Raw genomic sequence first — 15111 nt, 5'->3', positions numbered from 1 at the left:
TTATTTTATAATATATCGTATTATATTTTATTTATATTATACATTTTGTTTAATGAATATAATATTTGGATAGATTGTATCATTCTCTGTCATTACATAATGTCACACATCAATAATTTGAAAGACAAACCTAAAAAAAAATTAGATTACGAGATAGAGCTATTATAAAAAGATAAGATAAAGAATAAAATCCGAAATAATAAGTAAAGGAAAAATAAGAATTAATAATTAAAGTAACAACATGATTACACCAAATCAATCGTTACAAATAATGAAACTTTTCATTATAACCTAACAATGAATTTAATAATACAAACAAACATTATATTCGAACTAACAATAAAATACAATATCATAGATAACAACCATCCAAATAAGTAGAGGGAGAGTCAAAGTTAATAATTAAAATGGTAACAACAGACATTGTGGGACACTCTTTTTTATATAATATAAGGAAAATAAAAAGGTGTGGTATATATGGTAATGCAATGAGTAGAAATTGATTGGTTTCCATGTGAAATTGCATCAAATTAGCCTCCTCAATCACACTCTATGTTAACCTCCTTTCACACTTTAATGATAAAGGCAAAGATTTTTTAATTTTTTAGAATTTATATATATTGAATTTCTTGAATTTTTTGTGTATATAAATTTTTTAATTTTAAATTTCTTAGATGAAAATGATGATCCCATCCAAAGTAAGCAATTCATATCGTACTCTTTCTTTTTTATTCGAATTTGTGACTAGCAACATGAGCAAACTTACATTGATAAAGTTATTTTTGTGTGTGATATTAGAATATAATGGATTTAAATAGAGAAACTTGATCATTTATTATTGTTATACTTTTTTTTTTTGGCTCTTTCTTTAGCCCTATGTCTCTTATCCCTAGAAGGAGTATGGCATGGTTTACTTCTGCGCCGTAGCGCCTGGTATTCGAACATTGACTCAAGGCATTTTCTCTACCCCTTCTAACCCTAAAAAAGCAGGAACATCTTATGTTCTTGAACCAATAACCATCTCTTTATTAAATTCTTTTAATTTTATTTTTATCTTTTTAGTATTATGAACTCTCTAAGTATATATTTTTATCATATAAATTCTATATATAAGTAATCTGCTTATAACTATATATTTTATATCGTCAGCTGATAAAACTTAAACTCGTAAACTATCTATTCCAATTATTTTTAGTAATATGAGTAATAAAACAGAAAATAAAGATTCCAATTTCCAATCAGTGTGGATAAAAAATTTTCAAGTGAAAAAAAAAACAAATTATTTGGTGGTTAAGGAAAAGAAAAGTTTCCAAAGGAATTGATGTTTCTCCTTCCATGGTTAGTTTAGGCAAAAACTTCGAGAAAAAAAAGGCAAATTATTACTTCCTTCCTTATTTTTATTGGTATATTTTGAACTTTACACGTCTGTTAATAAACAATGATTAATATAAATACTTTACTATAATATTCATATTAATTGATAAATAGTCATAAATTCTGAAAAAGAAAATTTAAAAAATAAATAATTAATGTTGAGGGCAAAATATGAAAAATATTTTATTTATTTTTGAATATGTTAAAAGTAACAAATAAAAGTACGGAACAAAGGGAATAATTGGTGGTTATAGAAGTAAAGTTTCAAAGGAAATGATGTTCTCTCCCTCTACTTTACTTTTTAGATTCTCACACAACACATTCTACTCCTTTATTTACTTTCACAATCACACAAACATTTCTATACCTAAACAAATTTAGTAAAAACCAAAATCATCATCAACTTCTCCTTTTTCCCCATTTCTTTTCCATCTTCAAATTATAAATGAATTTAAGTTATATATACTAATTTCCCTTCTTCTCCACTATCTTCACTTTCTTATTACAGCATATGTGACATCTCATAAGTTGACTAGTATCGAGTCAGGAGATTATTCTTTGGATCTCCAACAACAAAAAAAGTGTTGGTTTTAATTAAGCCATTTTACAATCTCATCTGGTTTAAGGACAAATGAAACGTGAATCAACACAATCGAATAGTTGATTCTATAGATGCTCAAAACAAAATAGTCATACAGGTTAGGAGAGTGATTTTTGAAAAAAATGTCAAAACTGAAACCTCAGTATTTTCAACTTATCAAGTCAAAATTCTTCTACTTATGTTCTTTCAGTATCTCTCACCCTCTCTACTTCTCCTACTTCATTTTCTTCTCTCCTTACATTCTTAAACTCCTTTCATTCCTCTCTCCACTCTTCATCACAACTACCCTTTTGCTCCTTGCCCTTTTTACCATCTCTCCAAGTCTCATTCTCCACAACAACACGAAAGGATTAACACAAAAGGATGATGAAGTAGTACTCAACGAGTTGGAGGAATTTGAAGCNATTTTTGAAAAAAATGTCGGAACTGAGACCTCACTATTTTCAACTGATCAAGTCAAAATTCTTCTACTTATGTTCTTTCATTATCTCTCACCCTCTCTACTTCTTTTACTTCATTTTCTTCTCTCCTTACATTCTTAAACTCCTTTCATTCCTCTCTCCACTCTTCATCACAATTACCCTTTTGCTCCTTGCCCTTTTTACCATCTCTCCAAGTCTCATTCTTCACAACAACACGAAAGGATTAACACGAAAGGATGATGAAGTAGTACTCGACGAGTTGGAGGAATTTGAAGCCTACAAAATTGTGTTTGGCGCGTCCAAAGTTGATGATCAAGAAAACCATGTCGAGTTCTTGGACTATACATCAGCTGAGGAAAGTGAATCCCCTATTCTTGATCAATTGGGAGAAAATCAAGGTGAAATGGAGAGTACTAAGCATGTCATAGAGGAGAAGACATTGGAAACTTGTTTCAAAGAAGTAGATGAATTTGAAAACACCACTTTGAGTCATAATGTGGAAGTGAAGAAAGTTGACAAAATGATTGATAAGCAAAAGGAAGAGGTACTTGTGGGAAATGAACTTAGAAAAAAAGTTGAAAATGTGGGAACTGGTTATGGATCAATGAGGAAAGAAAAAGAGTGGAAAAGGACATTGGCATGCAAACTATTTGAGGAAAGGAACAATGCTAGTCATAGCAATAGTGAAGGAATGGACATGTTGTGGGAAAAATATGAAATAGACACCACAAAAAACAAGACAAAAAGGGACAATAATGTAAAGAAGATGAAAAAGAAAGCAGAGTTGAAAGAATATGATGAGGATGAACAAGAAATGAATGATCAATTGTGTTGTTTACAAGCCTTAAAGTTTTCAGCTGGAAAAATGAATTTGGGCATGGGAAGGCCTAATCTTGTCAAGATTTCAAAGGCATTTAAAGGTTTTGGATGGCTACATCATGTGGGAAAGAGTAACAAGAAGGTGCATTGTGGTGATGTAAGTTGCTCAGACTCTTAAAAATGTCAGATGGTGGTGCATGTTGAATGTTCTAAAAATGCAGCACGAGTACAACAAAGAGTCCATAAAATTGACTTTCTATGAAAATAATTAGCTACAACAATTATGCATTTTGAGGCTTCATTGTAAATTGGCTAGCTTTACACTAGCTGTCAACCTACTGTAACGTTTCTACTTTATCCAGAGCGAACTTAGATAGGCGCAGTAGTTAGATATAAGGTGAACAATGTTTCTAGTATTAAATATGCTTTGAAGAAAACTACACTACTTGTCAAGTAGATTACTTCTTGTTTTAGTCCTTAAATCTTATTCAAGCATAGTACTCTATTATAATGTGTTCTTGTTAGCATGATACTGTGGTTACGCTATTCTTTTCTTCTTCTTTTTTACCATTCAATTTTAGAAACTTATTTATTGATTTGATTAATCCGCCACAAAAACCCTATCGCGATATTCTATTTAGACAAGGACATGCATATATATGGGGGAAAACACCAAGGTCTGCAACAAATATTTCAAAGTTGCAACCATCAAAGTTCAAATCCTAAATCCATCAGTGACAAAAACACATAGTTAGTTTCCACATAGACAGTTAAACATCTATATTTAAAGATTAATTGGAGTTTTTGTTCCTTTAATCCTCCATTTTTCAACATACTAGATCGCACAAACCCACCTCCCATCTACTGTGTTTTATATTTCTTGACATAACAAAAGGCCCAACTAAAAGTAGAAAACAAAAATAATGCAGGAACGAGGGACCAATGTTAAAAGGGCAGCATGGTGCATTAAACGCCTGCTATTGGCAGAGAAGGACCGGACCACAAGAGTCTATTGTATGCAACCTTACCTACATTTCTGCAAAGGGCCAATATTTACATTCACAAAATCAATCACATTTCAAGAAAGTGCAAAAGGGAACATGTGAAGATGGACAGTATCCTCTGTTGATAGCTGATAATAGAATCCATGAGAGATAAATGACTAATATAAACTCATTGCCACAAACAGAGCCTTCAAAGTAAAATAGTTCAACTCATACCATGAGCAAAAAGGACTTGATACCCTTCATGGGGGACTTAGATACTCTATATACTGCATAGCAAAAGCTACTTAAAAGTCAATTCCTACCCCACCTATACCAATTAAAGGGAATGTTAGGGAATTGATGATTAGCAAAGTGAGCTCTAAGAGAATTTCATAGCTCCTGACAAAACTTCTACCTGGACGTCAACTGTTAGAAATGCCAATGTAACAACTGAGCTACTACATTACAGGTGCAGCAATACCCTGTATGTGTTTGGCAGTTCCATTAAGCATACCCCCACCACGATTCGTTCGCACAACATAGCCACCTGAGTTATCAGTTCGCTGGTATGATTGGTATCCATCACCCCCACGATTAGATGGCCATCGGCGATGTCCACCTCTGTTGTTGAACTCAGCTCTTTCGCCAAAATCATCTCGAGCATAACCCCTGCCACCTCCATAGTTTCCTCGACCTCTTACTCCATAGTTCCTGTAACCAGAACCCCCTCCAGATGGAAATCTACCTCTAAAGTGACCTGAAATGATGAAAGAAAATTGATTCACAAAGAAGAAGGGATCTCAATCAGTCTCAAGAGAATAAGAATATGTTCTCTGCAGATTGTAGAAAGGTAGCACCAAAGCAGGATACAAATTCACTGTAAGAATTGATGAATGTGATATACAGGCTCGTGACAGCACAAATCCAGTCTCAACCAAATAATCTGAGTCTGTGGAAAGAAGAGCACAAATGTCTGAAACATAGTAATCATATGGCAACACCTCTGTAACAACCTAAGTTGCTCGGACTCTCAATGTTGCCGCACCCATGTTGGATCCTTCAAAATGTTCTTAGATATTTCCCTTTATAGATGCTAATCTGGAGAAACAGGCAGCATTACACACTGAGGCTCTTTATCCTCGCTTTAAGTAAACAAACAAACCAGAACATAGGCCATTCACAACACCCTTTCAGTTTCTTGTTCTCAATAATGCTACTGCGTGTCATTTACACAGTTTTTCAAAATTTCTATCAATATGGAATCATAGAGCACCTGTAGATTGTAGCTGGTATTGGAGGAAGCTAAATGCAATCAAGCTCCAAATGCAGGGTTGGTATAACCAAGGAATATACATGCTCACACAAACTAGAAAATATTCCATCACTAGCAGTTACTTAGCACTAATTGGCCAACAACCACGTATGAGAACTGCTGAGCTAGTGTGGACATCTATGGCTCTACCTAAACATAGATTCATAACGTGGTTGGCTGTATAAGGAAGATTACTCACGCAGGAGAGGAAACTGAAATTACACATTCAGGTTGAGGACACTGATTGCTGCCTTTGTGATAAGAAGGTCATGGAGACTACACTGCACTTATTGGTGAAGTGTGAGTGGGCACAGGCTATATGGAAAGAGGTGGAACAATGGACAGGAATAGCGTTGCAAAACAATGGGATCAAGCCGACACTGGAAAGAATAATGTTGAAGCACTGGAAGAAAGTTAAGAAGGAGACTATTGCGGCTACTTGTGGAGCAATCATATATCACATATGGAGAGCCAGGAATTGGAAAAAGTTCAAAGGCAAGTCTGTACATACAAAGGAGGCGGCAACACAGATCAAAAAGGAGATTATAGAGAGATTATAATTTCTTAGTAGTTCAAAGAAAACATCGAGTTGTAGGAGTTTTGTTCAATTTTTACTTTGTAATTAAGTTTTTTGCTTTGTAGGAAGCCTAATCTCTGTTACAAAGTATAGGTGCTCTTTATTTGTACTGATTTTGATGGTATGGTAATCTTTTACGGTTGTTACCAAAAAAAAACTATACAGATTAGTCATTCTCCAATTATTTCAGATAATATTGAACTTGCCTCGATAATTGGTAGACTTCTTCTCCTCAACATAAGCTTGACGTCCTCCAATTAAAATTGGAGATGCCTGAAATATAGGAAAAACCTTGTCAAAAAAGATGACGAGGAAAAGATAACTCAACAAGGCACTTCGAGCTAATGACATAGTAGTTGGAAACTAGTGGCAATAAAGAGTGACAGCTCTGGCGGCAAGTACAGTTTGAATACTTATAGTGTAGTGGTAGAAGCAATCATGTTTGCTAGCATAATTTTTCTCACATATAAGTTGAAGTGGACTGCCTAAGGGAAAACCCTTTTTTCTGCTGCTTCAACCCTTCTTATGTTACCCTGACCAGTAGCTCTACTTGATAGGTATGTCTATTCATAAACGCTTAAAGGATTTGATTGTGCTTTTTCTCTTAACGTAAATTAACTGTGATTTCTTACTAGAAGATAATAGAAGCCACAATTAGGAAACACAGAAATATTCTAACTATTCTCAAATCACATGTGATCTCGAGATGGCCTGTATGAATTTCAGCCTAGGGATGAAACATTGCAGTATGTTGTTGTAGTTTTATCCAGTCATATTCATCTATGTTAACTAATAAATCAGACATGATATCTAGAGAATGAAACTGAAGATACCTCAATAGCTTTCTGCAAAGCACTTGCCTCCTCAAATTCCACGAAACCATAAGAAAACCGTTGTAGCTGTCATCCACCAATTACAATTATTAACAAAATCAGTGAGCACACAAAAGAATCTATTAGCCAACAATCTACTCGGTTTTTTTCCTTAATTAGTTAGAATGCTAGGGGCTTAGGGCAAACCAATACTCTGTTATTTTTAACTTGAATGCCTCCATTCTTTATAGGCCCAAACTTCTTGAACTCATCAGCAAGTAAGCCCACAGTTGCAGTCGGAGGCAGACCTTTTACGTAGATTGAATAGCCATCTGTGACTGGAAGAAATTAAAGGAAACATATGAACAAGAAATCAAACATATTAACAGCAAGACAAAATTATAAAGAGACAGAAAGCAGAGCAGAATAGCACAGTTGTATACCTTCTCCCTCCTGGTTATTCACATTATCAACAGAATTTGAGCTGGAAGCTGGGCGAACAGTTGCTGTTACAGGAGGTTGATTCACTTGCTCAACACTCCTTGCCATGGGCTTCCGAGAAGCAGGTGCTGGAGGAGAGGAGAAACTTGCAACACTTCCCTTGAGATGCATGACCTGGAAGAAAGTTACAAATTGTTTTAGCATAAAAAAGGTTCATCATTGCCCTCTCCCCTCTAAAAAATCATCTTTGCCAGAAACCAAGGCAGTAATCAAATAGACTTGGCAAATGATCTAATCTGTACTCAATAAACAGCACCACAGAATCTTACAGCTATCTCGTACGTTAACCTTTCCAAATTTAGCTCAACCCTTCTGAAAGAAACATGCAGAAGCAATAGGTTTCCAGTGATATTTTTTCCCAATCAAACTTACAATTGAAGCATATGACTTCTTAGGAGCATCTTCACTTTTGATGTTAGACTCAACTACTATTTGAGAGTCGTCTTGCATTTCATTAACGACCTCAGCGACAGGAACTTCCTCTTCAACAGGCACATCACCATTCTCAGGTGGATTGTAAACTTCTCCCTCATTAGCTTCCTCCACTGATAGTGTGCTCTGCTCGGAAATGTGATTTTGCTGCACTGGAGGGGAAGCTGCAACAGATAGTAAACACTTCAATCCTCAGTTGCCAATATAAGACAATATCAAACTAATAAATAATCTATCAGCTTAAATTACCTAGTTCAGGAGTGACAGGAGCCACCACATCAGTCTCCGGGACCTCGGTGAGATCATGTTGATCGACACTCTCTACATATCGAAACATGTCATTCAGAACAAAGTATCCTCGGTCTTGTGGTGCTAGGAAGAAAGTTTGGGAGAAATTCCGAATCAAGGTGTCGTTCCCAGTCAAAGATCCAGTCACAAAGACATGCACTCCCCCATTAAAGGATTCTTGTGAATCCACAGACTTAATCTCCGCTTTGAAGTCCCCATAGTTTAGTGAGAGTATCTTATGATTGATTGCCTATGTGTTTGACATCAAACAAAAGAAAATGAGGGTCTTTATCATATTAAACTCAAAAGTCAAAACTTAGCAGAGGGAATAACAGAGTAGCAGAGTAACGAGTCAAATCCATCTCAATCTTGTAATGAAACGTGACTAGATCAATCTTGTAATGAAAAGATATTACACAAATTCAATTCTATATACCCAAAACAAAAAGACCTGCACAGTCAATCTTAGCATACTCGTCATGGTATAACATAGCCATAAGCCATGACTACCCATCTGAGTGCAGAATTAAATCAATTCAACAAAAGTAAAAAAGTTAAAGCCCCTTTACCACCTTTTACATCTATGTCTCAATTTCAAACTAGTTGCCATTGGTTATATAACTCATCATTATATATTTTCTTCAACATGGACATGTTTCATTCCCATACTCAATAATTCATCTTTTAAGACAAAAAAGGGGCTCTGTAACACTAAAAGTTATTTCTGAACACTTAACAAATTTATCTTTTAATACAAACTAGGGACTCTCTAAGAGTAGAAAGTTTTTATATTTTTTCTATCTGACATACAAATTTCCAAGCAAACTAAGATGACCAGATACAAGAAAATACACATTAGTTTTAATTCAGTAGCTTACTTCCATGGTAGTGGTGATGCTCATTGAGCCATCATCTTCAGGTCGTCCAAGTTTGCTTATATCCTGATAAAACCTAAAAACCAGTCCAGGAGAATGGTGCAGAATATGATAATACTGCTGCACAAAAGCATTTCCAACCTATAACCCCAAAAAAAAAAAAAAGGTGAGCCCAAATTCAGTATCCAACTCACCCTAGTGTTATCACAGGCGAAAAGCACAATAAAAAGCTCTAAGGTCTATAGCAAAGTGCAAATAACACATGGGCTTTAATGAAGAAAGGCGCAAATGGAGAGAACAATACAAATATGTATGTGTCGTCCAAAACTAATCATGAATAACAAAACACACGGACAAAGAAATTGAAAACTAGTTATTTATAAAACGAAATATCAACTATTTACTGTTGCCTCTTCCGAATTACACTCATTGGCAAGAAAAAAGTTGCCACAGATCCCTGATGACAACTATAATAGGAAAGTAGTGCAGAGCATGCATATGCAAGGAACAGTAACATCAACATAATGTGATCACCTAAACATAATAAACAACAATACATCAATAAGGCTAATAGAGAAAACAATACAAATATGTATGTGACGTCCAAGACTAATAATTATAAGCATGAATAGCAAACACATGGACAAAGAAATTGAAAACTAATTATTGATAAAACAAAATATCAATATTTTTTGCGCCCTGATGACAGCACAAAAGTGCCTGCTAAGCAAAGCGCTCAACATGTTTTACGCCTCAGGCTTAAGTGAGCCTTTGACAATACTGACCCACCACCACCACCGACATACCTAGTGAAACACCACAAAGCAGGGTCTGTAAGGGTAGAGAGTAACCAGACCTTACCCCTACTTCGAGGTTGTTTCCGAAAGAAAAGTAGTTACAGAAAGGAAAAACAGCAGTGAAGTAAATATGACAAACTAATAATAAAGTGGTGCAGAGCATACATGCAAGGAACCGTAACATCAACAAATCATAGTGGGATCACCTAAACATAATAAACAACAGATGAAAACAATACCAAAAGCCATACAATACATCAATAAGTCTAATACTACGACATACACAACCCTAACCCACCCATGAAAAACAAAACACCCAATACAAAACTAAGCTCAGAAAACCGAAAATCTCAAAAGGGTAGGTTAAAATACGCACAACTTGAGCAGGGACAGGTTGTTGCACTACTGCCGCTGCTGCAGCTTCCATTTGTTGATCAAACTCGAACCCACAAACTGTCAAAAACCCAAAATTGAAAAAAAGCAAACAAAATGTATAAGCTCAAAAATTCAAAACCCTATATATCTATCATAAAACAGAAAAGATACGCACGTAAAACTGAAATATAGAAACAAAACTAATCATCACATGAATCAGTAAGCACAAAAAAAAAACCGGTTGTTATACCTGGATATATGTAGTGTTAGCCGGTGAAGCTCTCCCGTTTACTCGCTTCGCGAACACACAGAGTCTCTCTATATCTCTGCAATGGAGAATGGAAAGGGCAGTATTTGTAGGGTTTTTGCAGAGCACGAAGAGGTGGAAAGTGAGAACAAAAGGGTTTATGCCAATAAGGTACTTTGTTTGATTGAAAACAAGTTATTTCACTATTTTATTTTAATTAAATACAAAAGTTTTCTTTTATTTATTTTAATAAATTAAAAATATTTTCTTCTTCTAATATAATATTTATTATTAAATAATTACATAAATTATAATATTTATAAATAATAATTAGTAAGATTAATCTAATGAAATATAATTTTTTAATGGGAATACTAAACCAACAATAATTAATTGAAGAAAATTGAAAAGATTGATTGTTTAGGAATAGTTTGATTGGCAAATAAATTATGTTTGAGATTATAATTTATAATTTTTTATACGGAGATTAAATAATAATAATAATAATAATAATAATAATAATAATAATAATAAAGTTATTTAGTAAATGTATTTTGTTGATAGATGAGTATTTGGTTGATTAGACTAGACTAGAAAAGGGTTATAAAGTTTTATTTCTTGACCTTTTCAACATACTTTGGGAGAAAAGTTTTGTAAAAGGAAAAATGTTATTATTTATTTTGAGATTAGTAATTTCAAAATTGTTAAGTCACATAAAGTATGTGATAGAAATAATATTACAATTATGATTTAAATGATTTTGTTTTTAAAAAAATTATACAAAATGTGGGATTAAGTAAACCCATATTTAGTCATGGAAAAGTTTCAAGTGAATACTACTTAGATTGTGTGATAATATAAAATTGGAAAAATTGTATAAAATAGCAAACTATTAATTAAAATTGAATGTTATAACTACAGTTTCATTTAATTCTAATTTGTAGCAAACACTTTTACATTCGCTTCTCTCCCTAAAAATCTCGCTCGCCACTCTCCCTGTGTAACACCCCACTACTAGAAAGACTTAGAATTAGAAAAAAAACCGTTTTTGAAAATAATCAAATTTGAAAAGTTTGACAAAATTAAGCTAAGTATGAGTTTTGGGTCAACTTCAAACGACCATAATTTCTAGCTCAGGATGAGTTGGGTGTGCTACAAGATACCGTAGGAAATATCTTTGAATTATCTTTCCAACGCCACCAAGTTTGATCAGTTTTGAGTTCGTATGAGGGAGATATGCCCATTTGAAGTTGGGTTGTCTAGATAAGGAAAGTCAACCGGATTTTAGAAGGGTGTTATGGTCTTTTCACTACCCAATTAATTAAATTCATTTTTGATAATTAAGTTGGGGTCTCAACTGATTGGATTCAGTTTACGCTTCATAAAAATAAGTTAGGGTTTTGAGAGAAGAGAAAAAAAGAGAAGAAAAGAGGAGAAGAAGCTTGGAATCGTCGAGTTCTTGAAGAATTGCTTGAGGATTTGGCCAACGGTTGATCCTTACGAGGTATATGAGATCACATAGCATTGGGTTAGTTCATCACACGTCAATCATGATTCTATTTAGCGAAATTATGTTCTTGAAAGTATAGATATTGAGTTCTTGATGGATTTATTTGAAGTTTCTATTGGGTTCTTGATTGTTGAAGTTGTTGAGAAGTTCTTGATTTAAATTCATGAAATTAGATGTCGTTTTGAGTAGATTCTTGCATAATTTGGTTATGTAGTCGAATCTAAGTGTTTGGGGAAAGAACCAATTGAATCTAGAGGGCCTAGAGTTGAAAAACGAGCAAGAAAAATCAGAGATTTTTTGGGCAGGGGTCTAGGGCGCCGCACTAGCCAAAACGCCCCAGTTGGGGTTCTGAAGTTTGGGCTCTTGGGCGCCACGCCAGCCAATGCGCCTCAACCCAGTAACTAAAGTTTTACCTCTGGCACTTCGCGCCACTCAGAGCGTCAGGGATGTCAGGTCTTCTACCTTTCTCACTTCTTTCTGTACAAGTTTCCTTTAAACGTACCTATGTTTCCTAGTTGTTTTTTTACACTCTAAGGTACGTCTAAACAACATGAAATCATCCATAACATGAGATCATGAGCCTTGAATCCATAATTCAATTTAAGGAAAGTTAAGAGTCAAGTCAAGAGAAGTTAAGAGTCAAGTCAAGAGAAGTTCATAAGAGTTTTTCAAAAGTCTTTTACAAATGTATAACTTTGTTTTAAGACTTGAGTTTTGAGTTGAGTAAAGAGTAAAGATTGAAGTTCATTTCTTCAAAAGAGTATATTGGGACTATGTATTTCCAAAGAGTAAATGTTTTCACATTTAAGAAAAAAAGGAAACTTTGATTTCCAAAAGAGCCTTTGAACTAGTTTTTCAGTAAAGAGTAAATGCTTTCACAATTAAGCAAGAGAGGAAACTTTGATTTCCAAGAGAGACTTTGAGCTAAGTTTTGAGCAAGTATCTCAAACCACAGAAAAAAGTTATGTTTTTAAACATAATAGCTAGTATTATATTTTGGGAGTAGTATTGAACACCGATATAGGGGAGAGTTCAGACAACTCCCAGGCCCTATAAACCATTTAGCCATCATGGGTAGAAAAAAGTCATATTTTTTAGATGATTCTTTAGTGCTTTTTAGCATAGATTAGTGGATCCACTTAGTAGTCAGGTTCTATGCCATCGGCAAGGTATAAGACGGCCTTGACAGCGTGAGGCAAAACGTTGTATCATCACAATAGCTCTTAAGTGATGGTTGTCGATTAGAGAAACTCCCACAAAAGTATTTTTTATTCTTATATACACAGAAGTAAATTATATTTTTATATACATTCCAGAGTTTATATTGTATTTTTGCATACATACAGAGTTACTATTGTATTTCTAAATACACAGAGTTATTATCCAAGTTTTAAAAGCTTTTCTTTATATTGCATTCATATTATTGTTTTATATTGAAATGAGTTAAGTTGAGTTGAGTTGAGCCCATGTATATTCCTTTCAAGCTTATGTCTTGTTTAGTATTCCTCTTGCATGCTTGTATATTCAATGTACTGATGTCAGTTGGCCTGCATCTTTTTATGATGCAAATTCAAGTAACCAGGACAGCATCCAACGCATCGTTGATCCAGTTGAGCTTCAGAGTTGTCGGTGAGCCTCCTTGCTTTCGGAAGATCCCATTTGTATTGTTTTTCAGTATTTTAGTTCATTAGAATGTCGTGGGTCTTGTCCCGACATCCATCTCAGTTATTAGAGGCTTCATAGACAGTTCGTTAGTTCATTTGTCATTATCTTGTTATTGTCTTATGTTTGAGACTTGAGTTGCCACTTGGCCAGTGAATGTTATCGTAATACATTCGAAGTTATATTTTGATCTTTCAATTTACTTTTAAAGGTACATTTATGTTGAGTTAAGTCTTCCGCTGAGTAAGTAAGTTAGCCCAAGGGTTTGTGTGGGGTCAACAATGGTTCTCGAGTGTCAGTCCCTCCCCTGATCTCGCTCGCCACTCTCCCTCGCCTCTCTCACTTCATACAAACACAAATGCATAAAAATTATGTTTGTGTTTGTATAAAGCGAGAGAAAACTGTATATACAGATACAAATACATATATCTTCCTCCTAAACACTTATAATTATACTAATACAAATCTTCTGCTACCAGTTCTCTTTTGCCTTTCTCTCTTTCTCGTTTTATATTAATATAAATTACAATGTATAATTTGTGTTGTATAAGGCGCGAGATAGATTTAATATACAAATATTTTATTTCGATTCAATTGAATACAAATTCAAATTTTATGTAGATATACAAACAAAATCATTGATACATATACATAGTAGTTACATATATACAATTATCTAACTGATATACATATATCGCTGCATTTTTATACAAATAAGACTCTTGCCTGCAATTTATACAAATCCAATGCTCATTCTCAAATAGCAAAACTTTAGCTATAAAGCGCTAATACGATTTTTATGTTTGCTAAACCTAAAATTTACTCTTATAAAATTACCTGTTAATTTTGTGAAAAAAGGCAAAAAGCATAAAGTATACATAATATATTAACAAGGCGAAATGGTCTGATAGACCCCTGTACTTGTATGCGTTTGTATTCTGAACCTTTCTACTTACCTTTTTGTCAACTGAACCATTTAACTCAATAAAACACAATATCTTAAACACTTTTGACCATTGATCAAACTTATGTGACAATTTAATTGTTGAGTTGGCATAAGTACGCGATCTCACACAAAAAAGGAGAGTGAAATTTAGACTAAAAATGATTAAAAGAAAAAGGGAAATACAATAAAAAGAACAAAATAAAAATTATAAACTTCACACTTTCTTCTTTCACCTTCCCTGGTCTTCCCCCACCCAATCCCCCATTCCTTTCGTTCTCCCTTCCTCCACTCCTTTCCCGTTCTTTTTCTCTTTTTTCTTTTTCATTTTCTCTTTCCCAAATTAGAAATGAGATCGTGCAAAAAATAGAACAAAATGAGCAAAAGAAAATCAAGAAAATTGGTGCAATATCCAAATCCACAGAAAAAATATGTCTAATGAGTATCTTGAACTCTTTTTGTTGCTAAAATTGTTAGTAATTTTAGTGCTCCATCTTTAAATCTGTTATTGTTCTTTATTTGTCTTTCTTTTCTATTTTCTAGGGTAAAGTGACAAAGTAATTGTTGAATGTAAATTA

At 34.0% G+C, this 15111-nt stretch overlaps 2 protein-coding genes across 3 annotated transcripts; one reads left to right on the top strand and one right to left on the bottom strand.

Moving 5' to 3' along the window:
- The first annotated feature begins 2381 nt into the window (after positions 1 to 2381).
- Positions 2382 to 3714, top strand: LOC125874137 (uncharacterized). The gene has a single exon (XM_049554974.1). The coding sequence runs from the start codon at positions 2393 to 2395 to the stop codon at positions 3392 to 3394; it is 1002 nt and encodes a 333-aa protein (XP_049410931.1). The 5' UTR covers positions 2382 to 2392; the 3' UTR covers positions 3395 to 3714.
- Positions 3715 to 4337: 623 nt separating this feature from the next.
- LOC125874132 (nuclear transport factor 2-like) lies at positions 4338 to 10562 on the bottom strand. Of its 2 annotated transcripts, none has more exons than XM_049554968.1 (10): positions 10422 to 10562; positions 10173 to 10249; positions 9003 to 9140; positions 8086 to 8374; positions 7777 to 8000; positions 7347 to 7518; positions 7111 to 7241; positions 6925 to 6990; positions 6298 to 6364; positions 4338 to 4959 (listed from the first exon to the last, which is right to left on the bottom strand). In XM_049554968.1, the coding sequence occupies exons 2-10, from the start codon at positions 10221 to 10223 to the stop codon at positions 4661 to 4663; spliced, it is 1437 nt and encodes a 478-aa protein (XP_049410925.1). In that variant the 5' UTR covers positions 10224 to 10249; positions 10422 to 10562; the 3' UTR covers positions 4338 to 4660. The 2 variants fall into 2 exon arrangements, with proteins under 2 accessions (XP_049410925.1, XP_049410926.1); XM_049554969.1 differs by having other exon boundaries at positions 7117 to 7241.
- Positions 10563 to 15111: the final 4549 nt, after the last annotated feature.

This window comes from Solanum stenotomum, chromosome 8, assembly GCF_019186545.1.
Source record: "Solanum stenotomum isolate F172 chromosome 8, ASM1918654v1, whole genome shotgun sequence".
In the NCBI taxonomy this organism is placed as follows: Eukaryota; Viridiplantae; Streptophyta; class Magnoliopsida; order Solanales; family Solanaceae; genus Solanum; species Solanum stenotomum.
This window is presented reverse-complemented; position numbering and strand designations above follow the sequence as displayed.